The sequence below is a fragment of the Cyprinus carpio genome, chromosome A8 (genome assembly GCF_018340385.1).
Source record: "Cyprinus carpio isolate SPL01 chromosome A8, ASM1834038v1, whole genome shotgun sequence".
Lineage (NCBI taxonomy): Eukaryota > Metazoa > Chordata > Actinopteri > Cypriniformes > Cyprinidae > Cyprinus > Cyprinus carpio.
The window spans coordinates 21,509,861-21,533,485 of record NC_056579.1 but is presented as its reverse complement, the minus strand read 5'-3'; the positions used below and the strand labels follow the sequence as shown (position 1 = coordinate 21,533,485).

The 23,625-nt window shown below is 37.3% G+C and overlaps 1 protein-coding gene across 1 annotated transcript; it reads right to left on the bottom strand.

The window, feature by feature from the left end:
* Positions 1-329: 329 nt before the first annotated feature.
* LOC109068704 (rho-related BTB domain-containing protein 2-like) lies at positions 330-21,691 on the bottom strand. Its single transcript, XM_042762784.1, has 11 exons — positions 21,344-21,691; positions 16,273-16,474; positions 15,987-16,090; positions 14,772-14,957; positions 11,103-12,055; positions 6,385-6,503; positions 5,162-5,312; positions 4,014-4,102; positions 2,609-2,625; positions 1,887-1,975; positions 330-1,560 (listed from the first exon to the last, which is right to left on the bottom strand). Exons 1-11 carry the CDS (start codon positions 21,403-21,405, stop codon positions 1,352-1,354), a joined length of 2,181 nt encoding a protein of 726 aa, XP_042618718.1. The 5' UTR covers positions 21,406-21,691; the 3' UTR covers positions 330-1,351.
* Positions 21,692-23,625: the final 1,934 nt, after the last annotated feature.

The following is a 23,625-nucleotide window of genomic DNA, read 5'->3' as shown; positions in this document are numbered from 1 at the left end:
GCAGACTGATGAAGAGCAGGACTAGAGCGCAAAATGCTCTAATCATGTATAAAGAGACAAAATGAGTTCAATACTAGTTAAGCTGTATTGACAGGCATAATACCGAATAGCACAGAAAATACACTACTGTTCAAAAGTTTGGGCTTGATAAGTTTTCTTTTTGCCAGAAGTCTCTTATGCTCACCAAGGCTGCATTTATTTGATTAAAACTGCAGTAAAAAAAAATAAAATAATAATAATTCTGAAATATTACAATTTGAAATACCTTTATTCTGTCAATATATTTTAATGTAATTTATTCCTGTGATCAAAGCTGAATTTTCAGCATCATTACTCCAGTCTTCAGTGTCACATGATCTTCAGAAATCATTCTAATATTCTGATTTGCTGCTCCAGAAACATTTCTTAGTATCAGTGTTAATAACTTTTGTGCTGCTTAATATTTTTTGGAAACTTCTTTTATGGAAGTTCAAATGAGCAGCATTTTTTTAAAACAGAAATCTTTTGGAACATTATAAATGTCTTTTACCGTCACTTGATCAATTTAATGCATCCTTGCTGATTCAAAATATAACTTTAGTATTTCCATTGTAAATGCCTTTAAGTACCAACAATTATCATTTTCTGTGTTAATCAACATTAAGCCAGATGTTATCATTGGAGCTTAACTCACACTGAACCCGCAACATGGCTATGTACTGATCCGGTTCTGTGGAGTCACGTCTGCACGCGGCCCTCGACGAACCGCCAACCTTTAAATGCCACATTAATAATACCTTTGGATGCTGAATGGTGGACACCATTTGAATGTTGAGAATGTCTGTCTGTTGAAGTGGTTTGATTGTAGATTACCAAAACAATGAGGAATTCATGTTTGCTGGTTGCTCTAAAACGTTCCTGTGTTCTCGTCCTTTAGAGCTGAAAAGCACTTATTAGCATTTCAAGTTATGAATATGTGCAGTCCTGCCATGTATTTTTCTATACAGATGAAGATATGGTTATGTTTGGGGAACCGATGCTGAGCAAAGATTGAGCTGCAGTCTACCACCGCAGGAAATGATGTCACAGGAGGACGTCAAAGCTGACGTGATTTGATGAAAAATCTAACCAGTAAAGTAGAAAGACTCAACAATGTGCTTTTAGTCAAAGCCTTGTGTTGCTTTGAATTACGTTCTCCATCCTGTTTCATTTTTGCTTGTTCTTCAGCAGCTAAAAGCAGGGCTTGAGCATTTTGCTTAACAGAAAATGTGAACAGGTAATATTATAGAGTTGAAAAAGGCTATCATTCCTTGTTGTGTGTTTATATCCCACATTTAGGGCTGTTTGGTGGGTCATGCACCCTGAGAGCCAATCAGATGACTGCAGAGGAACCAGGAGAAGACGGAGAATTGGAGGAAGGTGAAGACGGTAGATTCCAGAAGAGCCACTTGCGTTTACACTGACGCTTTTGGTACAGGTAATCTTCCTTCTCACGCTCCTTGCGCGCCCGCTGGTAGTGATCTTCTTCCTTCAGATACCACACCGGAGGCCAACGATGCTTCTCAAAGTGCTCCAGGTTTCCTGCGGGACAGAATGAGACTATGACACTAGTTTAATGCGGAAATCATTTCAATACTGAGATAACTGTTAGGTAGAATAAAACAGATAGAATAAAACAGATTCTTTTGTTTAAAAGTAGAGGCTCTGATCTTTATTTTGGTGTATTGCATATTCATACAGCAAAATATCCTCAAATTTTAGTGAAAATCATCAAAATCGCTGGCAGTGCCTGGCAACTTTTTTCAAAAATGCTGGCGGGGAAAAATTACCTGTAGATTTGGCCTTCATGTCACGATTGAAAACTTGGCAGTTATACTGATATGATGGGTGACGGCAAATCTAATTACCTGTAGATTTGGCCTTCATGTCACGAGGGAATTTGCGACAGACACAGATGTAGATGAAACAAACATGATTAAGCCAACAATCAGTCAGCAAATAATCACAACAAAAACAAAGATAAAAAACAAAAAAAAAAAAACATTACTCAAATCAAGAGAAAATCAGAGATTTTGAGATGCTTCCCCTCCTAAACAACTACTCTATTTGGTTCTTAATCACTCCTAAAACATAGATTCTTTATTCATGTCACTTTGGCTACATACACACTGTCAATTCACCTTTTAGTTCTTAATCCTGTTCTGTACACACACAGTTCAGTAATTTATTGGAGTGACAACCTAATTCTACATTCTACAGTTTAAATGTTACATACACTCATGAAATGATAATTTAGGAGATTCACTCCTATATTTAAATGTGGTTGTCACTTCTGAAACATTAGTGTATGTGGCCTTAATGTTTTTTAAAATGATCAAATATCACATTTTTAAACAATCTCCCTTTCTCCATTCAGTAAGCCAGTCACTGATGCAAAATAAACCCCTTTATGTTATATTTTGAAATAGTTTCTGGTTGAATGTACGTTATCCCATACAGAAGCTACAGATGTTTTCTCCTGTTTTCAGTTAGCGTTTAGATTTGGCCAGAATCAGAGCAAACCTAGGTTGAGTTTGCGCTCAGAGTGTTAGTAGTTTAAGAATCTCTGAATTGTGTACCAGTGTTCTGCTGATGAGAACAGTGGAACTAAAGGGAATTTCAACTGAACCGACAGATGAAAACAACTATAGAGAAAACCAGATTATTTTGAGATGATTCCCCTCCTAAACAACTACTCTATTTTCAGTAACTTAATGCCGAAAGGGGTAAAACATAGATTCTGACATTCACTGTTGCCCTTTGGCTACATACAGTGCACTGTCAATTCACCTTTTAGTTCTTAAGTCTGTTTAGTGTAACACACAGTTCAGTAATTTATTGGAGTGACAACCTAATTCTACATTCTACAGTTTAAATGTTGCAAAAACCCACCAAAAGATAATTCACTACAATATTTAAACTATATTTAAACTTCTGAAACAACATCTTAAACATCCTTAATGTTTTTTAAAATGATCAAATATCACATTTTTAAACAATCTCCCTTTCATCCCCAGGACCATTCAGTAAGCCAGTCACTGATAGCAAAAGAGAAACCCCTTTATGAGGAAGCTACAGATGTTTTCTCCTATTTGAATGTACGTTATCCCATACAGAAGCTACAGATGTTTTCTCCTGTTTTCAGTTAGCGTTTGCAAGTTACACAGAATCAGAGCAAACCTATGTTGAGTTTGTGCTCTCAGTGTTAGATTTAATGAATCTCTGAATTGTGTAACAGTGTTCTGCTTTTCAAGAAATTAGGTTTACTACTAAAGGCCATTTCACACTGCACCGACAGATGCAGACCAACTCTGACAGTCACCAGATTACAGTACGTCACTTCACCTGGTATCTGTCAGATATCTACATGAATCAAACAGCAAAAGAAAAGGAAACCGTGCACTCTGAATTGGCCTTAAGTTAAAAGTAGAATGATCCTACAAAACTCTTACTAAAAATATATTTGAAAATCAAATCAAATATCAATATAAATAAATTTAAAATTCAGCTACTAGTATTGCACTATTGTATTGGTACTAAAAAGGTAAGACATTCTGGAACAAAAAACAACATCTCGATACCCTGCTTTTAAAAACGGTACGATTCCGTGTTTTGCTAGTAACAATACTATGTTACGATTATGCATAACAAAGATAAAATAACAAAAATACCTATAAGCATGATATAAATGGATCATCTATGAAATCAAATTATTTTATCCTGTAAAAAGATTTTGGTAATGTTTTTGTCGTAGTCATGCCCTTCAATAATAGTAAAATATTGAGATATTTTGGTCAGTCTTGTATTTTACCAATGTATGCTCACCATAGTCATGAGTGGTACTAAAGAACTACACTGGACAAGTGAAAGATTAAAAAAAAAAAAGGATTTAATTTGACACGGGTGCATTCTCATTCTGTCTGTCAATGGAAAAAAAAAAAGGATTTAATTTGACATGGGTGCATTCTCATTCTGTCTGTCAATGGTACGTTTACCTGGGCCATGTCCAGATAGAGCAGAACATCTCCATCTATATCAGCTCCCATCATGGCAGCTTCTGTCAGGACCTTCACAGTGTACAGCTCTAGGACAGACACACAACACTCATAAAAACAACAGAATATGTCACAATTGTGTGTTGGTTTGCATTCTTTGTTAATAAATGACGCGTTAAAATTTTACAATAAGGTTCAGTTTTGTAACATTAGAGAAAGACCCCGTGTGGTGAAAATCAAGTATTTAAAGTTGTTTGCTTGTCTGGTGTTTTAATGTTTAAAGACAAACCATGTGCAAATTCATCAGTCAACACCATTGCTGAGCATTTTCTCTTTGCAATGTACCAAAAAAAGTCCTAAAAACGCAGTTTGAAACCACCCGTTTGCTACGATCATTAACATGTAAGCTAAAGAAAGGTATGACGTCAGAATCTGTTAAACTAGTTTTTTTTTTTTTTTTTATGGTGTTTTATAAATTTCAATTTATGAGTAAAGCCTGTGGTAAACTTAACTTGACAAAATTTGATGTTTTGTTCTACAACATAAATTGCACACACTGACATCCCAAACTGTCTTATCAAGTTTTCAAAAATAAACAAAACTGCTCAAAAAATTAACATTTTCGGTATGAGTGTGTGCAGTAAATGCTGTAGAACAAAACATCAAAGTATCATCAAGTTATGTTTACCACAGGCTTTATTTTACTCATCATTTGGCAAGAAAAAAAAAAACATTTTAAAACTCCAAAGGAAAAGGTCATGCTGTCTCTGCATGCCAGTGTTGCCATGTCCACTTAATATAAGCGGCTTTGAACGAGATCTGCTAAAATGCATGAACTGAATAAAATGTGTAGCTTTAATGCAATGTGTCACTTTTTGAAAAACATCTGAAATTGTCTGGCAAATGTACATGCATGTATGTTACAGATAGGCCATAGAGAAAAGTCAGTCCATGCCCGAACTGGCTTCATATCATGCATAAAAACACTCTTTAAACATGATAAAAATCACTGTAATTTGCAAGAGACTTGCATTATATTTCAGTACAAAAGGACACAGTGTTATAGTCATAGTCATTGCCTGCGGAGATCAGACTGTTATGTGCATTATCATCTCAAAAACAGTGTGTGTGGAGGTTTGTTTGTGTACCTGTCAGCGCTACCAGGTGAGGCAGACAGAGACGGTTTGCAAGTACAATGAGTTCCATGGCATCCAGGTCTGGGCGAGAGCAGAAGCAGCCAGTATAGAGATACTCCAGCACAGCACGCATGCAGCTTCGCGTAGTGTTTGGAAACAGCACCTGACAAAACACAGCAACAATCTCAAAATGGCTTTTTTGAGGGGAATACAAACTCAGTTTTACAGTACCACACAAGAACAGTATGATTAAAATCTGTGGTGTTCATTAGTAAAGTCTAACTTTGAGCATTCTGTAGATAATTTATTTCAACATTTTGACACAATGGGGTCCAAAAGTATTTCATAAGCACTCCATCTTTTCAATGTCTAAGTGTCAAGTATCAACACAATCCAATGGAAGCAAAATCATCTGACCATAACATGATCAATGACACAGATATTTGGGCCCCATATATGTTGGGAATACTAATTTGTATAGATTTTTCATACTTGGTAAGCTTATTTATTATTTTGGATTACCACATACATATTTTGGATTACCATTATTTTGGATTACCACATTCATTAGAAATGAAGGGTTGAAACTAGATCAATCCAGATGTTAAGAGTAATATTCTGTTTATCTCTCAAAAAATATGTTAGTTCATTCTAACAAAAAAAAAAAAAAAAAAGTGTTATTTTAGTTTTATTGAGATACTATTATATATATTTTTTTATATTTTATATTTTCATTTTGGTTAGTATTTATTAATTTTATTTTGTGTTTTTATTTCTTCTTATTATTATTTTGTCTATTTAGTTTTTATTAAGTTTTATTTGAGTTTTAGTTTTAGTTGTTTTAGTATCATGTCAGTATCAAGGTAAAGCTCAAATAAAATAAGTTTAAGGGTTGATTTTATTTTATTTTATTTTATTTTACTCTATTTTTTATTTTGTTTATTTTATGTCAGTTAAGTTGATTTTATTTCAAGTTTCTTATTGTTTTAGTTTTAGTTTTACTTAACTATAATAACACTGGTTCAATATCACTTAAATGTCCCATCATTACGTTTTGCTCCAGATACTACAAAATTAAATCGCCCACTTAGTGATTTTTTACTATATTAATTGATGTTAGACAAGCTATGAAATTGTACACAGTGTTACCATTAAAATACAAACCACAAAAATAATCTTTAAAAGCTCAGTGTTCCCAGTGGTACTGGTTTAGATGACATGTGAGTGCAGTGTACCTCTTTTGTACAACTCTCCACAAACGGTCCACCAAACATGGCTGCCATCCAATCACAGCTTGAGATAAGCAGTGGTTTATGGGCCATGATGGTGCCATCATCCAACCTGAACACCACATCTGCAGCAAAGAACAGACAAACTACTGTAGCTTTTCAAATAAACATTCTCCACTCTCTGGTAAATCAGCATACATAGCAATTCCGACACTGAAATGAAGTTGACAGTATTTACTATAATATTTTACTGAAGTGCACTAAAATCCACCCTTCTTAGATCTTAAACTGACACAAGTGACGTGACATTCAGCCAAGTATGGTGACCCATACTCAGAATTCATGCTCTGCATTTAACCCATCCGAAGTGCACACACACAGAGCAGTGAACACACACACACACACACTGTGAACACACACCCGGAGCAGTGGGCAGCCATTTTATGCTGCAGCGCCCAGGGAGCAGTTGGGGGTTCGATGCCTTGCTCAAGGGCACCTAAGTCATGGTATTGAAGGTGGAGAGAGAACTGTACATGCACTCCCCCCACACCCACAATTCCTGCCGGCCTGAGACTCGAACTCACAACCCTTTGATATCTAAAACTAACACAAGGGCAACTACAAAAAACATTAAACTTAAAAGGCCGTGCACTAAAATCCACCCTTCTTAGATCTTAAACTGACACAAGGGCAACTACCACTATTGTTATGTGGACATGGCCCAATCTCAAATTCAGACAATATTGGACAACATCATCTTGACAACTTAAAAGGCTTTTTATGACACCCTCGATATTACATTCCACTAAAGCTCCATCATAGTGCTAGAGTGAAGGATAAATAAATAGAAATGCTCAGTGTTTATGTTTGCGATCAATACAGTTTAGACAACATTGCAAGTCAGCTTGATGTCCTCCAAACCCTGAGAGTGCTGAAAAACACAATGCATCCGCACCGGTTCTCACTACCAGAAGAGCACTGATTATGAAACTGAAATCCAGCTGACAAAATATGGGGGCTTGTTTTCCTCTCTGGGGGTGAATAATTGAGCTGAAGTAGGAGGAAAATAGCTTGAAGGGACATTCTGCTTGAGCGCATCTCACATTTGAGAAAAATTTGCTTTGGTTATAAATAATGCTGGGCGACCTTCCGCTAGGATGTACACTGTACACCCAGCATGTGCAAATTCCAAAAACGCAGAAGTTTGCTTTTCAATATACAGCTACAAATAGGGACAGCAAAATTAGTCCCATCGGTTGTCTGAATGCTTGGCAGAGTTGACAGAAATATAACAAATAAATAAGGCAATGTAACCCCTCCAGTTCTGTTCATACCATTCCAAGGGGGATTCAAACTGACATCTCAGGAATGGGAGGTGGGCATGCTAACAAGGACACTAAGTCTTAAGGTCCTAGCATCAGTTGCTAGTGCACCTCTTGACACCAGTAGAGTGACGTTTAATCACACAATTCTTACTAGTTGGCCTCCGTTACATTCACCCCCTAAACTAAACTTCACTCCCATCCGGGTCACGGCACCAATACAACCCTTCCAGTTCTACTCACCCCACTCCAAGTGGAATTCGAACAGGCATCTCCTGCATGGGAGGCAGTTTGGTAACAAGGATGTCAAAACTGTCCTCCATTATACTAACAGTGCTAACACAACGCACAATGCTAATCACAGTTCTCACAAACAGAGACCTACAGATTTTTTCCTAAAGTGTTTGATGCTTTTTTTGGCAAATCACTTCAAACTGTCATTTTCAATGACCTAAAGGCACAATATGTAATTTTTCACAGATAGAGATCACGTATTCAAAACAAACAAAGAAACAAAGGCGTAGCTTGATGAGTCGATGCATTCCTCCCCAAACACGATACATTGTTGTCTTCATCCACACAGCCGATGCAATCCGATAGGACTCGGATCGTGTTCATGGTTGAGCTAATGATTTATTAACATAGTAGAATGAAGGAGGGTGAGGCTGAAAGCCGTCGACGCGAAACAAGGCCGCTGAACGAACGTGACACATGGCTTGAGTTTTTACACAAAGCAGCAGAGTTTTTATTATGCCACAGTCGACCACTTCCACTCCTTTTGGTCATGTGTATGTGGGGAAAAAAACAGCGCTGTTTGATACATATGAATGTTCTGTTATAATGCTACTCTGTTTGGTCAGCACCTGTCTAATAAAATGCACAACATATTAAAGTGTCTCTGGTGTTTCCATGTTTTCTACAAAACAAAATCGAGGGGTTATGACGTCATTGGCAGACGACACAATGACAATATGGACACGGTCCGTGTCACTAGTTAAAAACCCTGATTCAACAATTTGTATAACACAAGATATAAACAAATCTTACATATTGTGCCTTTATTTCAAAACCGATTCAACAATTTGTATTACTCAAGATCACCCAAAAATGTTTGTGAAATCTCTGTGTGGCATTGTTTCAAATTTTTTAGAGAACATATGTCATTTTGCTGCATATAATTGAAAATTATTAAACATTTTAATTATGTCTTTGAAGACACACTGTCTAAAAAAATAGTGTGAAAGTATGCCATCTAACTAGATTTTTTTATGTATTTGACTTTATGTAACATTGTGAATGGCAACATTTCATTTTGATATTCTGAATAGTTGTTTGGTTGAAATAATGGCCTCTAACCTTTTTACCAATTTCAGATTCCAATTCCATTTGTTCAACAGTCCTGAAATGTACTCTTAAAGACAGCTAATTTCATGTAAAAGCAGTCATGGCAAACTACATTAAAGCCCTAGTCCACCTAGTTGCTTCTCTGGAGTCTAAGGGTATTTTTGGGGCCTGGAGAAGTTTTGTCATGCCCTGACATTTGTGCTTTTTTTCAGTTTCTTATAAATATCTAAATGGCTAAAGTCTAATCTCACTGTAATCAGCACAAACTAGGCTATAATAATATGTGAGCAGCATGTAATGTACATGATTGTGTTTTTGAGAAAAAAAAATGTTATGCGTGGTTAGTGAAAAACTAAAAATGTTAAATCACTTGAAAAAGGCAATAAAACACATACAGAAAATTGTTTCCCAGGATTTTGAGAACTGGAGCTTGTAGCCTAGAATTTTTTTTTTCTAAATGATGTGAAAATCATCTTGTTTACTCACTTACAGAAAACAATATATTGATTTAAATTTTCTAAGACACTTTTTGTTGGTAAAAGTCATATGCGAGTAGGCGTCAACTATCATGAATTCACACCTGAGAAGACAAAGGCCTGCATAATGAGCTGCATAATGAGCCATTCAGTCCCCGCTGTGTCACTGAGAGGGATGAGTTACAAGAAAGAATGTGAGGACAAAATAAATCTATATAATTTTATGTTTGTAGTTTATTTAGAATACATTTAATTATCCCACAACATAATTTAATATTCACTTGTGAGTGCAGTTAAACAGTTTATTAGGAAAAATCAAAGCTGACTTTCAAACTGAATTTTTTTTGCATCATTACTCCAGTCACACAATCCTTCAGAAATCCTTTTAAACAATCTTATTTTCTACAAAAAAAACATTATTGTTATTATTATCATCATCATTATTATTATTATTATTATTATTATTAATGTTGAAAAGAGCTGAGAATATTTTTTTTAGTTTTTTTAGGGGGGATAAATTGAAAGAAACAGCAATGATTGTTACATTTGTTACAGTTACATTTATTGTTACATTTATATTATTTACATCAAGCTTTTGAATGGTATAGTGGTGTATTATTGTTATTGAAACTTCATAATATTTCACTTGATTATACATTTAGTCAGGAATTATAGTTTGGAAAAAAAGTCTTTGGAAAAAGTCTAACTAGTAAAATGTTTACACGTTATGTGAAAACTAGTACAAGTATATAAATAAATAAGAGACTTACTCATGTTTATGAGCTCTGCTGAATAAAGTGCTTCATTCTTTTTTTCTGAGAAAATCCAAATCTCAAATCCTCAACCACATCACATCTTTTTGGGGTGAATTATGTCTTATTCCTCTCATCGCGAAGCAAACAGTAAAATAATAAAAAAACTTGAAGAAACAGTCTCTCGCTGCGTTTGTCTTCTGTTGTGTGGGCGTATTCAAAAGCCGCGCGCTTCAGTGAAACATTTGAATCTCAAAAGCGCGCGCTCGGCGCGGGGGCGTGGTCGCATTAGAAGATAATGAAGGGAGATGTGAAAAAACGGACATCGCGTTGTTTTCATATGGATTACTTTATCACAGAATATTTGTTTTCAGCAGCACTTGTTTTAGTTTAAAAGTAGACATGTCAGGCTTTCTATAGATATCTCTCATGTCTCTTCGTTGAGTATTCACTGAGTTACAGTTCATTTTAATGACGCATTTGTATCTGAAGATCAGCGCAGACAAAGGCTGCAGCAGACAGCACTCCTTGTTTGTTATCTTTATTTTATAAGTGCACAAAGTTTTGTTGTTATTATGTCTGTATACAAAAAAAAGTAGACCTTTTACAGATTCGATTGATGTATTGCTCTTATCTGTACGATCAAAACTGAAAGTGTAATTTAAGTTCTTTCCTTTTTTATCACTAGACTATCATGCTGGTCCACCCCTAATAACAACATTAACAACCAAATTAACCAACTAGTTGCTTTTTGGTTGACTTGACTATCATGCTGGTCCACCCCTAATAACTACAGTAACAGGCAAACATACAGTTCAAATGCCTCTTACCAGAGAAGGTCCCTTTGGTCAAACATTCTTTCACTCGATTGGTGCGTCTCACGTAAAAGGCCTTGGTGATCTCCTGATTCATGAAGGCCTCATCGTTCAGGATGTTAGCCACCATCATACGCAGGTCAAACACTTCCAGCAGCTCTGCGATGTGGGCCACCTGCATTAGCTCCTTCTCCCGCTCATCTAGTTTACCTGTATACAGGTACCGCAACACAGACCGGAATGGACCGGGCTGCATTGAAGGGTCCATGTGCACAACAGTCATTTTTCTAAGGTTGATGGTGACAGGGTCATCCACCATTTCTTCTTGGATGCTAATAAAAGCACGACTCAAGGCAGGGAGCAGACGACCGCGACGATCTCCTTCACTTTTTAGAGTTCCATCACTGGTACAGGCACGCAAGTTTGCTCTATCTCCGTCGTCGCTACTTTCACAAACGTCAAAACTAGCTGCGCGCATCAGCAAATCACGGCCAGAAAGCGGTGGCCCTCGGGGTCGTTCTCTCTCCCGTTCGGTCTCCTCAGGACCCCGAGGTTCAGTCAAGAAGAGGTCGTAGAACTTGGAGGAAGATGTAGCAAGGTAGATGCGGTGAGCAAAGATCCTTTGGCATTCCTGGAGGACTAAGATGACGTCGGCGCAGAGTGGGTCCTCCAACAGACGGCTAGGGTGCTCTTCTATGTTACTGGGAGGGGCGGGAACGGTGATAATGGGTGGAGGGGGCTTAGGGGGAAGAAAGGGGGCTTGGAGAAGTGGCCTTTGAACATTTCGTAAATGCGACTTCCAGAACTGCAGATGACGACGAGAAATGAGGGCTGCACGGATAGCATTGTCAAAAACATCCTTAACCCCAAACTGAGCAACTATGCTGGTCTCATAATAAGGGACACCTAGATCTTTAGCCACCTCGTGGCCTTTCTCTGGCGCCAATATCTCATTGGATTTAATGGGTCTGAAAAAAAACAGAAAAAAAACACAGCATGATACTAAAGAACTAGCTTTACCAAAAATGACAGTTCAGTCATCATTTACTCACCCTCATGTCGTTACAAACCTGCATGATTTGCTTTCTTTGGTGGAAAACCAAAAGACTTACTCTTTACCATACAAGGAAAGTGAATTGGCAAAGACCAGGGGTGTCCATTCCTGCTGCTGAAAGGTCAATGTCTTGCAGAGTTTAGCTACAACCAGCTTCAACAAACCTGTCTGGATGTTTCTTATTGCTGCGTCCAAAAGCTGAAAAATGCTGCCTGCGCATTCTGAGGTAGAAAGGCACGTTGGAATCCTATGATCTATCATAGCCTGTCTACTGAGTTACCTTCATCTCATTGATTTCTGAAGGCAGCATAAATGTGCCATTTAGGGATGGGCATTTTTCAAAAATATTGTATTCAAATAGTTGGGCTCATAAAAAGAAAAAAAAAATAATTAAATAATGAAAAAATATAAAAACATAAATACAATATTAAATAAAAAAATAAAGTTTTTTGTCACCATTTATGAACAAACTTATGATTAGGCATTGTTTACAACAATGTTCTACAACAACGTTATGTTTCATCTCAAGGTTTTCTTTTAGTTGACAACGTGTGTAAACATATATACAGTATATATATATATATATATATATATACACACACACACCAAAAAATAGCATTCAAGCTCAAGCAGAGCAAACAGAAAAAATAAAGCAGACTGTGCCAATTAAAGACGGCATATGTTTTATATTGTTTCACATGTTAATGTTGAGAAAAACAATAACATCCACATGCTCGGGTTAAAGTAGGCTTCTCAGTCTGATAACAATAAGAACATGTGCAGACACAGACTTTCCAAAGGCACAAAGATAACGGTGTGCTAAGCAAAGTTTCTTACAGCACTTTGTGTTTTCTGTTTTTAAACTCTCCCTCAAGGATATTTAAAGGAAGCATATGTCTCAAGATCATTTGTCTGTCATATAAGTTCTTTTCTTGGCTCACTTGGGGTACATCTACGCTTATCTGCAGTCATGAATACAGTGATGGACAGCTGTCTTTCCTCAGTCAACTGGTGTTCATGTCATTTCTCATTGTGGTGGTGATATTATGATAACTCAGTTTCACTGATTCATTTGATCAAAAGTAATTCCAAAAAGTGGCCCTCCATGCAGGAGCAGGATTGGACACCCCTGGCATAGGTGTTGGCGCGAGCTTCAAATATTACAAGATGGCACCGTTAAATTAGCTAAAAATTATTCCTTACATCTCATGCACCACATAAATAAGTTATATAATAGCAGTTTCATGAGGAACAGACTATAATATTAGTCATTAATCACTGAAAATCCTCCTCCATCACTGCTCTCAAATCTTATTCATCTGTTATTTATATGACATGTCAAGATACAATGCAAATGTATGGATTACAACATGAGGGTAAGTATATAATGACAGAATTGGAATTTTTAATTTTTTGAACTACTCTTTTAAAATACTGTTATAGGTAGCATAGACAGTAAAATTTATGTTTACAACAGTTTTTCCCGACCCGGGTCCTTAAGGCACTCAACACATTAGGTGTGTTCGACTTGAAGCAGCTCTGTGCAGACCGATCGCTGTATGACATCAAAGTACCACGAGAGCGATTCGAAAGTATAAGGAGCCGTCTGCTCTCAATAGCTCTCACGGTACTTTGATGTCATACAACGATCGGTCTGCATCAACTTATTAGCCCAATAGCACAGACTCCAAGACCTGAAACAGATGAGTCAGATAAGGGAAACATCCAGAATGTGTACTGTTGGGGTGCCTCAAGGAACAGTGTTGGGAAACACTGGTTTGCAACATACAACTGGTACATTTCTCTAGCATTAATGCCTACCAATAGTTGCGTTTGCTGTGGTAATTTACCTGGCCAGTGGCCGGCGAGCTCTGTTCACTGCCCCCTCCAGGTCAGCGTACCGCAGGTCTAGCTGGCAGCCCACTAGGATAACAGGAGCTCTGGGACAGAAATGCTTGATCTCAGGGTACCACATTGTCCTCACATGGTGGAGTGAGTTCGGGTTTGCAATGGAGAAACACAACACCACCACATCAGACCTGTTAAGAAACCAGACCCAACTCATTAAGTGGTTAAAACTGTTTTGCTTGGTAACCATTTTAGGGTCACCTTTGACTTCTGCACAATTTAAGCTTATCAGTGAGAGCAAAGTTTAATCTGATACAGTTCTGTGGAATTTGACATGTTTGTAGGAAAAAATGAGGAATCTTAATGGAGGTCTTAATGGAGGTACTGTTGTAAAAAGCTCAAAAACATTTAATTTAAAATATGTTTTATATATATATTCCAAATAACATGTTTTGTCCAGTATTTACTCATCATCATGTTGTAATTTTATGTTTCGGTTTTTTTAATGCCAACATTTTTCATTACTACTAGAGGTGTAGATACCTTCACAAACCTTCACAAAATGTAGAAAGAATATGGGGGAAAAGGACAGCATTAAAAATTAGCCCAATAGCACAGACTCCAAGACCTGAAACAGATGAGTCAGATAAGGGAAACATCCAGAATGTGTACTGTTGGGGTGCCTCAAGGAACAGTGTTGGGAAACACTGGTTTGCAACATACAACTGGTACATTTCTAGCATTAATGCCTACCAATAGTTGCGTTTGCTGTGGTAATTTACCTGGCCAGTGGCCGGCGAGCTCTGTTCACTGCCTCCAGGTCAGCGTACCGCAGGTCTAGCTGGCAGCCCACTAGGATAACAGGAGCTCTGGGACAGAAATGCTTGATCTCAGGGTACCACATTGTCCTCACATGGTGGAGTGAGTTCGGGTTTGCAATGGAGAAACACAACACCACCACATCAGACCTGTTAAGAAACCAGACCCAACTCATTAAGTGGTTAAAACTGTTTTGCTTGGTAACCATTTTAGGGGTCACCTTTGACTTCTGCACAATTTAAGCTTATCAGTGAGAGCAAAGTTTAATCTGATACAGTTCTGTGGAATTTGACATGTTTGTAGGAAAAAATGAGGAATCTTAATGGAGGTCTTAATGGAGGTACTGTTGTAAAAATCTCAAAAACATTTAATTTAAATATGTTTTTTATATATATTCCACATAACATGTTTTGTCCAGTATTTACTCATCATCATGTTGTAATTTTATGTTTCGCTTTTTTTAATGCCAACATTTTTCATTACTACTAGAGGTGTAGATACCTTCACAAACCTTCACAAAATGTAGAAAGAATATGGGGAAAAGGACAGCATTAAAAATCAAGAAGAATTAAAAAAAAAAATACTACAAACATGGCAGATGTGTGCGACCGATGGTTAAGTAGAGAGGTTTAGATAAAAGGGTTTGAGTTACTACTAATCAACATTTAGCCTGGTAAATATATATATATATATATATATATATATAGATATATATATATATATATATATATATATATATATATATATATATATCTGTGTTATATTTCATCTGCAACAATATTGTAAACTTTTACTAAAATCCGTTTGGTCATTAACCTTTAAATGCTTCATTATGCAGAAAGAGTTCTCTGAATGAAAGATCCACGGTTGGCAGATCAATATACTACTTCTTTTCTCTCCAATACAGTAGGAAGTTAAATTTAATGAAATGAGGATGTTAACTGTGAAAATATGATTAACAGGCCAGGTTACAGTGACAGTGAGTGTGTAACTATGCGATGGAGTGGTCCATTAAAGACGCAATTGTACGATGAGATAATATGTCCCAAAACTTGCCTACTCTTCTACTACACACTCAAAAGTGTGTACTTTTTCTTCACCAAAAGAGTACATACTTTAAAGGCAAATTGGGATGCAGCATTAATCTAGTGTGAAGAAGAGAGGTAATCCAAGTTCACCTGCCATACGCAAATCTGCGGTCCTTGTGATGGTCACCAAAAGTGTCCCAGAGACGCAAGGACACGCTGACATCATCCACCACATCTCTGGACCTTTCTAGAACCTGACCGGAGAGACATACCTATCACATGCATGGAGATTTACCCAAGAAACCGCATACAACACATTTTTTTTTTAGATATAATTTTATCAGATTATAAATCAGGGAAATTATAGAAAGTGGCATCCATCACATGTTTCATATACTTTTTCATGAATAAGTATATAACAGTAGGCTTTCCTCACCTCCTGGCAGACTCTGTACTGATCTATTGCCCAGACAGTGGGCACATGTGTGGCAAGTAGCTGGTACTGTGTTAGTGTTGCATTACAGGCCCGGGCACAGATAAGACGGGTCTTTCCAACTGCGTTGTCTCCAACCACCACACACTTGATAGTCTCGACATTTGGCCTCTCATAATCCATGTCAGAATCCATAAAATGATGCTTATACACACACACGCACACAAATAATAATTAAATATAATATGTAAAAATATTTACAACTAATTAATATATTTAAAAATAACTTTGAAATATTTAGAAACATTCTTGCCAAAAAAACTACCACAGATGCACAAAGACATACAGCAGACCTGTGAATATTAGTTGATTAATGTATCATTGATAAGCGGGTCAGTGACGTGATTTTTTTTTTCTTTGGTCCTTTTTGTCAATCAATCAATAAATAATCAAATAAATAAGTAGTTCATAGATGCAATGACATTTCTATAATGATTACATTTTGACATTTTTGTAATTTCAAAATGTAAATATTTTAAAAAAATGTCATGCTGTGCAATGTTTAAGAAATAAATGTCATAACATTTAATTAATAATAAATATATATATATATGTGTGTGTGTGTGTGTGTGTGTGTGTGTGTGTGTGTGTGTGATTATGTTTTATTGTGTGTGTGTGTGTGTGTGTGTGTGTGTGTGTGTGTGTACACTCATTTGTATTGCAGGTGGAAAGGAAATTATGTTTTATTACTTTTTACTCATTAAATGTATACATTTCATTAAATTTATATATTTCTTGAAAATGGCAATTTTTCCCCCCCCGAAAACAACCAAACCAGGAATACAAAAATTACATTTCTAAGAACCTGGCACATAAACAATCCAATCTAATGACTTCCATAAGCAAATTCTCAGTTATTCTCACTTCTTGACTTCCTCCATTCACCCAACTAAAAGTGATCTCTATAATTGTGGAGTTTCAAACCGACCTGATTTGTTGTGCAGTCAGAATGGCAACATATGAAATCAATAAAGGAACTACAGCCCTACTGTCTCTGTATCGATGCCAGTGGTAACTAATGAGGCTTCAGAGCCTTTTAAAGTTAGCTGCCTGTGTGTTTGAGTGCACTTAAAGCTCTTGGTAAGGTACACTGGTCCCTTGAGTGGGCTTCATTTCAGTTGTGTACTAAATTATTAACTTCTGTGGAAATGAATTAAACGCTTTCAGCAACACAAATAGGCACACAGTAGGTATTTCAAAAAACATCACATAAAAAGAGTTAAGTTGATGTAACCTTAAAAGTAAAAACAACGTCATTCACATTCAGTAGGCCTACACTGAGGATATACATACAAAATAATGTTCTGTCTTTCACAGAAGCATTAAGCTCTAACCTGTTACCAGCATCATCATCGCAGAGGTTTTAAAGAGGTAAAAAGCTGATAGGGTTACCAGCTGGGTGATCACAAAAACAGAGGACAAGATGCTAATGATAAAGTGCAGCTGGGATGAGATGTTGCCATTGTTGTTTTTGTCCCCCTAAATTCATCCTGTGAGAGATGTGTACCATTAAACTAGGGTGCATCCCAATATGTGTATACTTAAGCACTATTCTGTGCAGTTTTAGTATAAATAGTATGAGTAGTGTGTTCAAACTGAAAATGTAAAAAAAAGAAAAGTGCACTTTAAATGCATAATTAACAAAAAAAAAAACTGTATTGTGGAATGTTAAACACTAATAATTATCTACTGGAGGGGGCGGGGCTATCGGACTCTGAAGTTGGATAACAAAATAACCTTATATAATTCACACACTAGATGGCTGAGTACTATACTCAAAGTAGAATACTAAAGGAAAGTCAATCTGAAAATGAAAATGATGTCATCATTTACTCACCCTCGCGTTCTTCTAAACCAGGGGTGTCAAACTCAATTCCTGGAGGGCCGGAGCCCTGCAGAGTTTAGTTCCAGCCCTGCTCCACTACTCACACCATGTAGTTTTCAAATAAGCCTGAAGGACTTGATTAGTTGGATCAGGTGTGTTTAAATAGGGTTAAATGTAAACTCTGCAGGGCCATGGCCCTCCAGGAACTGAGTTTGACACCCCTTTTCTAAACCAATCAGTAATAATAATAATAATAATTAGTAGTAGTAGTATATATAAAATAAAGTGTTCATACTAAATTTTATCATATTTTATACGATTAAAAAAATATTGCTGACAAATAGGTAAAACCTATTGGTTTGAAGGATAGTGGCAAAGATTGGTAAAGATTTAAAATGTCAATGAATTAGTTTTGGGGGGCTTCACTGTGATCCTTAAATATAGTCCTTTAATGTCACCTAATGATTCTTGTTCGAAATATGCCTGACAAGATATTTTGGTATATGAAGTATTGTTCAACTGAATGACATAGGCCTATTAGAGGGTGTCTTCAGTAAATCATGGTAAAAATGTATGATAATCATTATTTTTGCTCAGAATAAATAAATAAATAATACAAATAAATAGGACAGGTTCTAAGGGCAGAATATAATAAGGAGAAAAAAATATAAGGCTGCATTAAACTTTTATTGTTTTAATTCTTGAAAGCCCCACACATTATCAGATAATGGTCATATACACATAGCTATATGGCATATAATCTCTCTCTCTCTCTCTCTCTCTCTCTCTACACACTCTCTCTCTCTCTCTCTCTCACGATTAATAAAATATATATATATATATATATATATATATATATATATACAGATTTGCTTTATACAACATTAGGAAGATCAAGGCCTTTCTTTCAGAACATGCAACACAACTCCTTGTTCAAGCTCTTGTTCTTTCCAGGCTGGACTATTGCAATGCTCTCTTGGCAGGTCTTCCAGCCACTTTATTAAACCTCGACAATTAATCCAATATGCCACTGCAAGATTAATCTTTAATGAGCTGAATAGAATGCACGTCACACCTCTGTTTATCAATTTGCACTGGCTACCAGTAGCTGCTCGTGTAAAATTCAAGGCATTAATCTTTGCCTGCAAAACCACCACTGGCTCTGTACCCCTTTACTTAAATTAATGACTTCAGAATTATGTATCCTCTAGAAGCTTGCGTAAGTAAACAACACATTATTGTGCCATCTCAGAGGCACAAAATCACTTTCACAGACTTTTTCATTAACTGTTCCCTCCTGATGGAATGACCTGCCAGCTCAATCCGAGTCCTTAGCCATCTTCAAGAAACGACTAAAAACACATCTGTTCCATCTTTAAATGACCCTCTAACTCTAGCACTTTCTATTCTATTTTAATTCTACTTTATCTATGTATCTTTATATATACAGTATATATATATATATATATATATATATATATGATATATTCTATACTAGCTTTCTATTTTTTATATTCTATCTACTTGTTTTCTCTCTCTCTCTCTCTCTCTCTCTCTCTCTCTCTCTCTGTGTGGTGTGTCAGTTCCCCTCCAGTTCCCCTCTGTGTGTGTGTGTGTGTGTGTGTGTGTGTGTGTAATACCTTGCTACGTGTTCTGCGTTAGGCTAACCGAGACTTGTCATTTGCACTTAAATAGTTGCTCTTTTTTTAGTTTTGATTGCTTCTATTATCCTCATTTGTACTGTAAGTCGCTTTTGATAAAAGCGTCTGCTAAATGACTAAATGTAAATGTATATAATCAATATGGATGCATAAGTCCATCACTCAGTGTTATTAAGACAGTTAATCATCCGTCATTCAGTGTTAACTGATAAAGTTATCAAGTTACAATGATACACGCTCACGTGACTGAAATATTGATTCAATCACGAGCGCATTATCCAAAAATCCCCTACTTCAGCTTTAATGCCTTCTGTAATACACCATAGCAAACACCGTATAATAGTGCAGACACAAGCATTCTAAACTCTAGATGATGTCGAATCGTCGAATATAGACTACATTAAGAACTATTCAAATACATACAAATAATATGAAGTTATATAACAGATACTGGTGTATTATTACCTCGTGTCTTGAAAATGGAGGTGGCTGGTATAGCGGCACAGTCTTTGGTTTCCAGGGAAACGGAATTTACTCCTCCTCTACTACTGTACCATGAGCCCGTGTTATTAATGCAGCGTTATTCCAATAATCAAAACGTAAATGCGTAACAGCGTAAATGAAGGAGCATCTTTCTAAACTGTCCGATGACCGATGAAAACTGTCCTTCTCACTCAAAGTGCATCTGAATCGTTACGCCTTTCAAGGGATACACTATAGCTACCACAGTGTTACCTAATGATTTACGATAGGCCTATTTGCTGGTAAAGATAGTAAGGTCAAACTTCCAAAGGGTCACTTAAACAATTGTATTTATTTATTTATTTGCGTTTTATTAATATTTATTTACTAAATGTATTTTTTTATGTATTATTGTTAGGCTATAGTTATTAGATATTATTAAAATACTTAAAAATAATAAAATTAAATGAAATACATAAAATTAAATATTTAAATATACAAAAATAAAGTATATAAATATATATATATATATATATATATATATATATATGTGTGTGTGTGTGTGTGTGTGTGTGTGTGTGTGTGTGTGTGTGTGTGTGTACTAAAAAAAAGTAATATTATTTATTTTACCAATTAAAAATTATTTTACATAGGCTAATTCAGTTTATTTATAAAAGCAGGTTATGTGTATATGTGATGGACAGATTAACTAAAACCACTGATACAAACTGCATAATTGGTTTTTGGACGCTCGAATGATATACTGAAAGATCTTGTCTATCCCGTTTACAGTGGTAGCTTATGGATCTGCCATGTAAAACGACATTTATTTCTGATAACTCTTACGAGAAAGAAAAATTTAAAAGCAGCATCGATTGGATTTTCTGAATGAAATAAGCTGTGTTCGTTCACCGCCTCTGCCTTACAAAAGGCTATTATGTAACCGCTGATGTCTCCTTGAGAAATGACACTTTAAGTGTCGTCTTAATAAATATCAGCGACTTAATATCCTCATAAAGCAGTAAGTAAATAGAGTGAGACACACACAGGCTGCGGCTGCTCTTACCGCATCACAGGGAAGTGCTGCATCGGCTCGGCCGACATGGGAAAGCGACAGAAGAAATGCATCGGATGTGGCTGGAGACTGAGGAAAGCTGGAGCTCAACTTCATTTTCGGATCAGAAATACACGGCTTGGAATCGCTGCCGCCAATCAAACCGCTTACGAGAGAAACTTCTCTTTGTTTCTCAAACGCCATCGGACGAATCGTTGAATTTCGGCTGTGGCTGTCAGGCAGCGGGGCCGGACAGACTGCTCTTGATGTTTCCTCAGTTACCGTACGAACGGTACAACACAGGCACAGCAACGCAGCACTGGCCATTCAATGAACACATACAGACACAGCAGTACAGCAGTACTTCACTGTAGTCACCCCCCCCCCCCCCAACACACACACACACACACACACACACACACACACACACACACACACACACACACACACACACACACACACACACTGACTCCCTCTTCACTTCCTTTAGCAAGGGCTAAAACTCTCTCTTTAACAATGTGACCCCTGGATAATGAGGTAATGTTTGTGTTTCCTACTATTTTTAAGCCTAAATCTAAGGGCCTAATCTAGGTTTAAAATTAAGCACTACATGATTAAAAAATCCAGATTTGATACATGTGGAGAATTTAAGCAAGAAAATATGACACTATAGCCTATAATAAAATATAACTGTGGCAAGTGGGGCGGGGCCGAGAACCATGGGAACGGAGCAAGGCCAGTGGAGTAAATGATAATGAACGCCACCTGCACCACTCACCGGTCGAGTCCCACGGAGGAGCTCTGGAAGGATAAAAGGAGGAGTAATGGCAGTGAAGGACGAGAGAGGACTATGCCTGTTGTTGTTTTATTATGTTTTATGCGGCAGTCGTCCATGAGGGGCTGCCACTTTTACTTTCTTTTGGTGTTTGTTTATTTATTTATTAAAGTTTTATGTGTAAATGTTCGCCGGTTCCCGCCTCCTTCCCAATCTACGAACATTGTTACATTGGTGCCGAAACCCGGGAGGAAGGAGGGACTGAGATTGAGCAGAGAAGGAGCAGGGACCACCGGTGGCTGCCCAAGGTGGTGGTGCTGGAGCGTTGGAAGACGAGGTGGGACGAAGAGCTTGCTGGGTCGTGGAGAGGTGGCTGCCGTCCAAGAGGGAGCGGAGGAGTAGGCTGGAGCCTGCTGCCATCTGCCATGAGGAGGAGCAGGAAATGGGGGACTTGCTGCCAGCTGCTCTCAACAGGAGGAGTCATCGCTGTCTGCCAGGAGGCGGAGGAGCATTGAGCCGTCCAACAAAGATGTCCAGTACCATCGCATGGCACCGCAAGTGAGAGCCTCTCAGCTGGTTGACCAAGCTGGAGTGTGTCCGGGAACCGGACCGAGATTTTTTTTTCTTTTTCTCTCACCCCTCACTCATTTGTGTCTCCTCATCCTTCCGTCTCCTTTTCTCTCACCTCGTCTGTCCTTACCCTCAGGTACACTGCGGCCGCCGTGATCAGGTCCCCCAGAGGGGGAGAGCAGAGTGCAGTTTCGTGGTTACCCCCCAGCCTTTGAGGGGTGATGGGGATATGTAGTGATGTTACGTTCTGTGCCAAGGCTTCGGAGCGTGTGTCGAGAAATCTCGGCAGCTTTCAGTGAAGCACGTATCGACGCTTGTATTGCTTTATAGCAGTGGTTCCCAATCCTGGTCCTGGAGAACCCCCAACACTGCACGTTTTTGGTTTCTCTCTTATCTGACACACACATTTGTGGTCTTGGAGTCTTTACTAATGAGCTGATGAGTTGAATCAGGTGTGTTTGAATAGGGAGACATCTAAAATGTGCAGTGTTGGGGGTTCTCCAGGACCAGGATTGGGAACCACTGCTTTAGAGCAATGACGTCATTGATGACTTCCGAAGCCTCGCTTGGCCAGACTAGTTCAGGAAGCGGTTCGAATCTTGTAAATTCACAGTCCTCTGCACTGTTAAACTTAGCCACTTTCCAGTTTTAGACTAATAATATTGCCCCTCCTGCCTATTTTGAGCAAAGACTTGATTTATACAAATTTGATAGCCCCATTCATTTCAAGCCATTTACATTTATTACACAGTTATGTTATATTATGTTATACAATCATTATATATCCTCCCACTAGAAAATACACATTATATTCATATAAATAGATTAGTCTATGTGGAAATTGATTTTTTTTCTTCACTGTTTTTTTTAAGCCTTAAAGGGATACTCCACCCTAAAATTTATTAATTTGTCATTAATCAATTACCCCCATGTCGTTCCAAACCTTTAA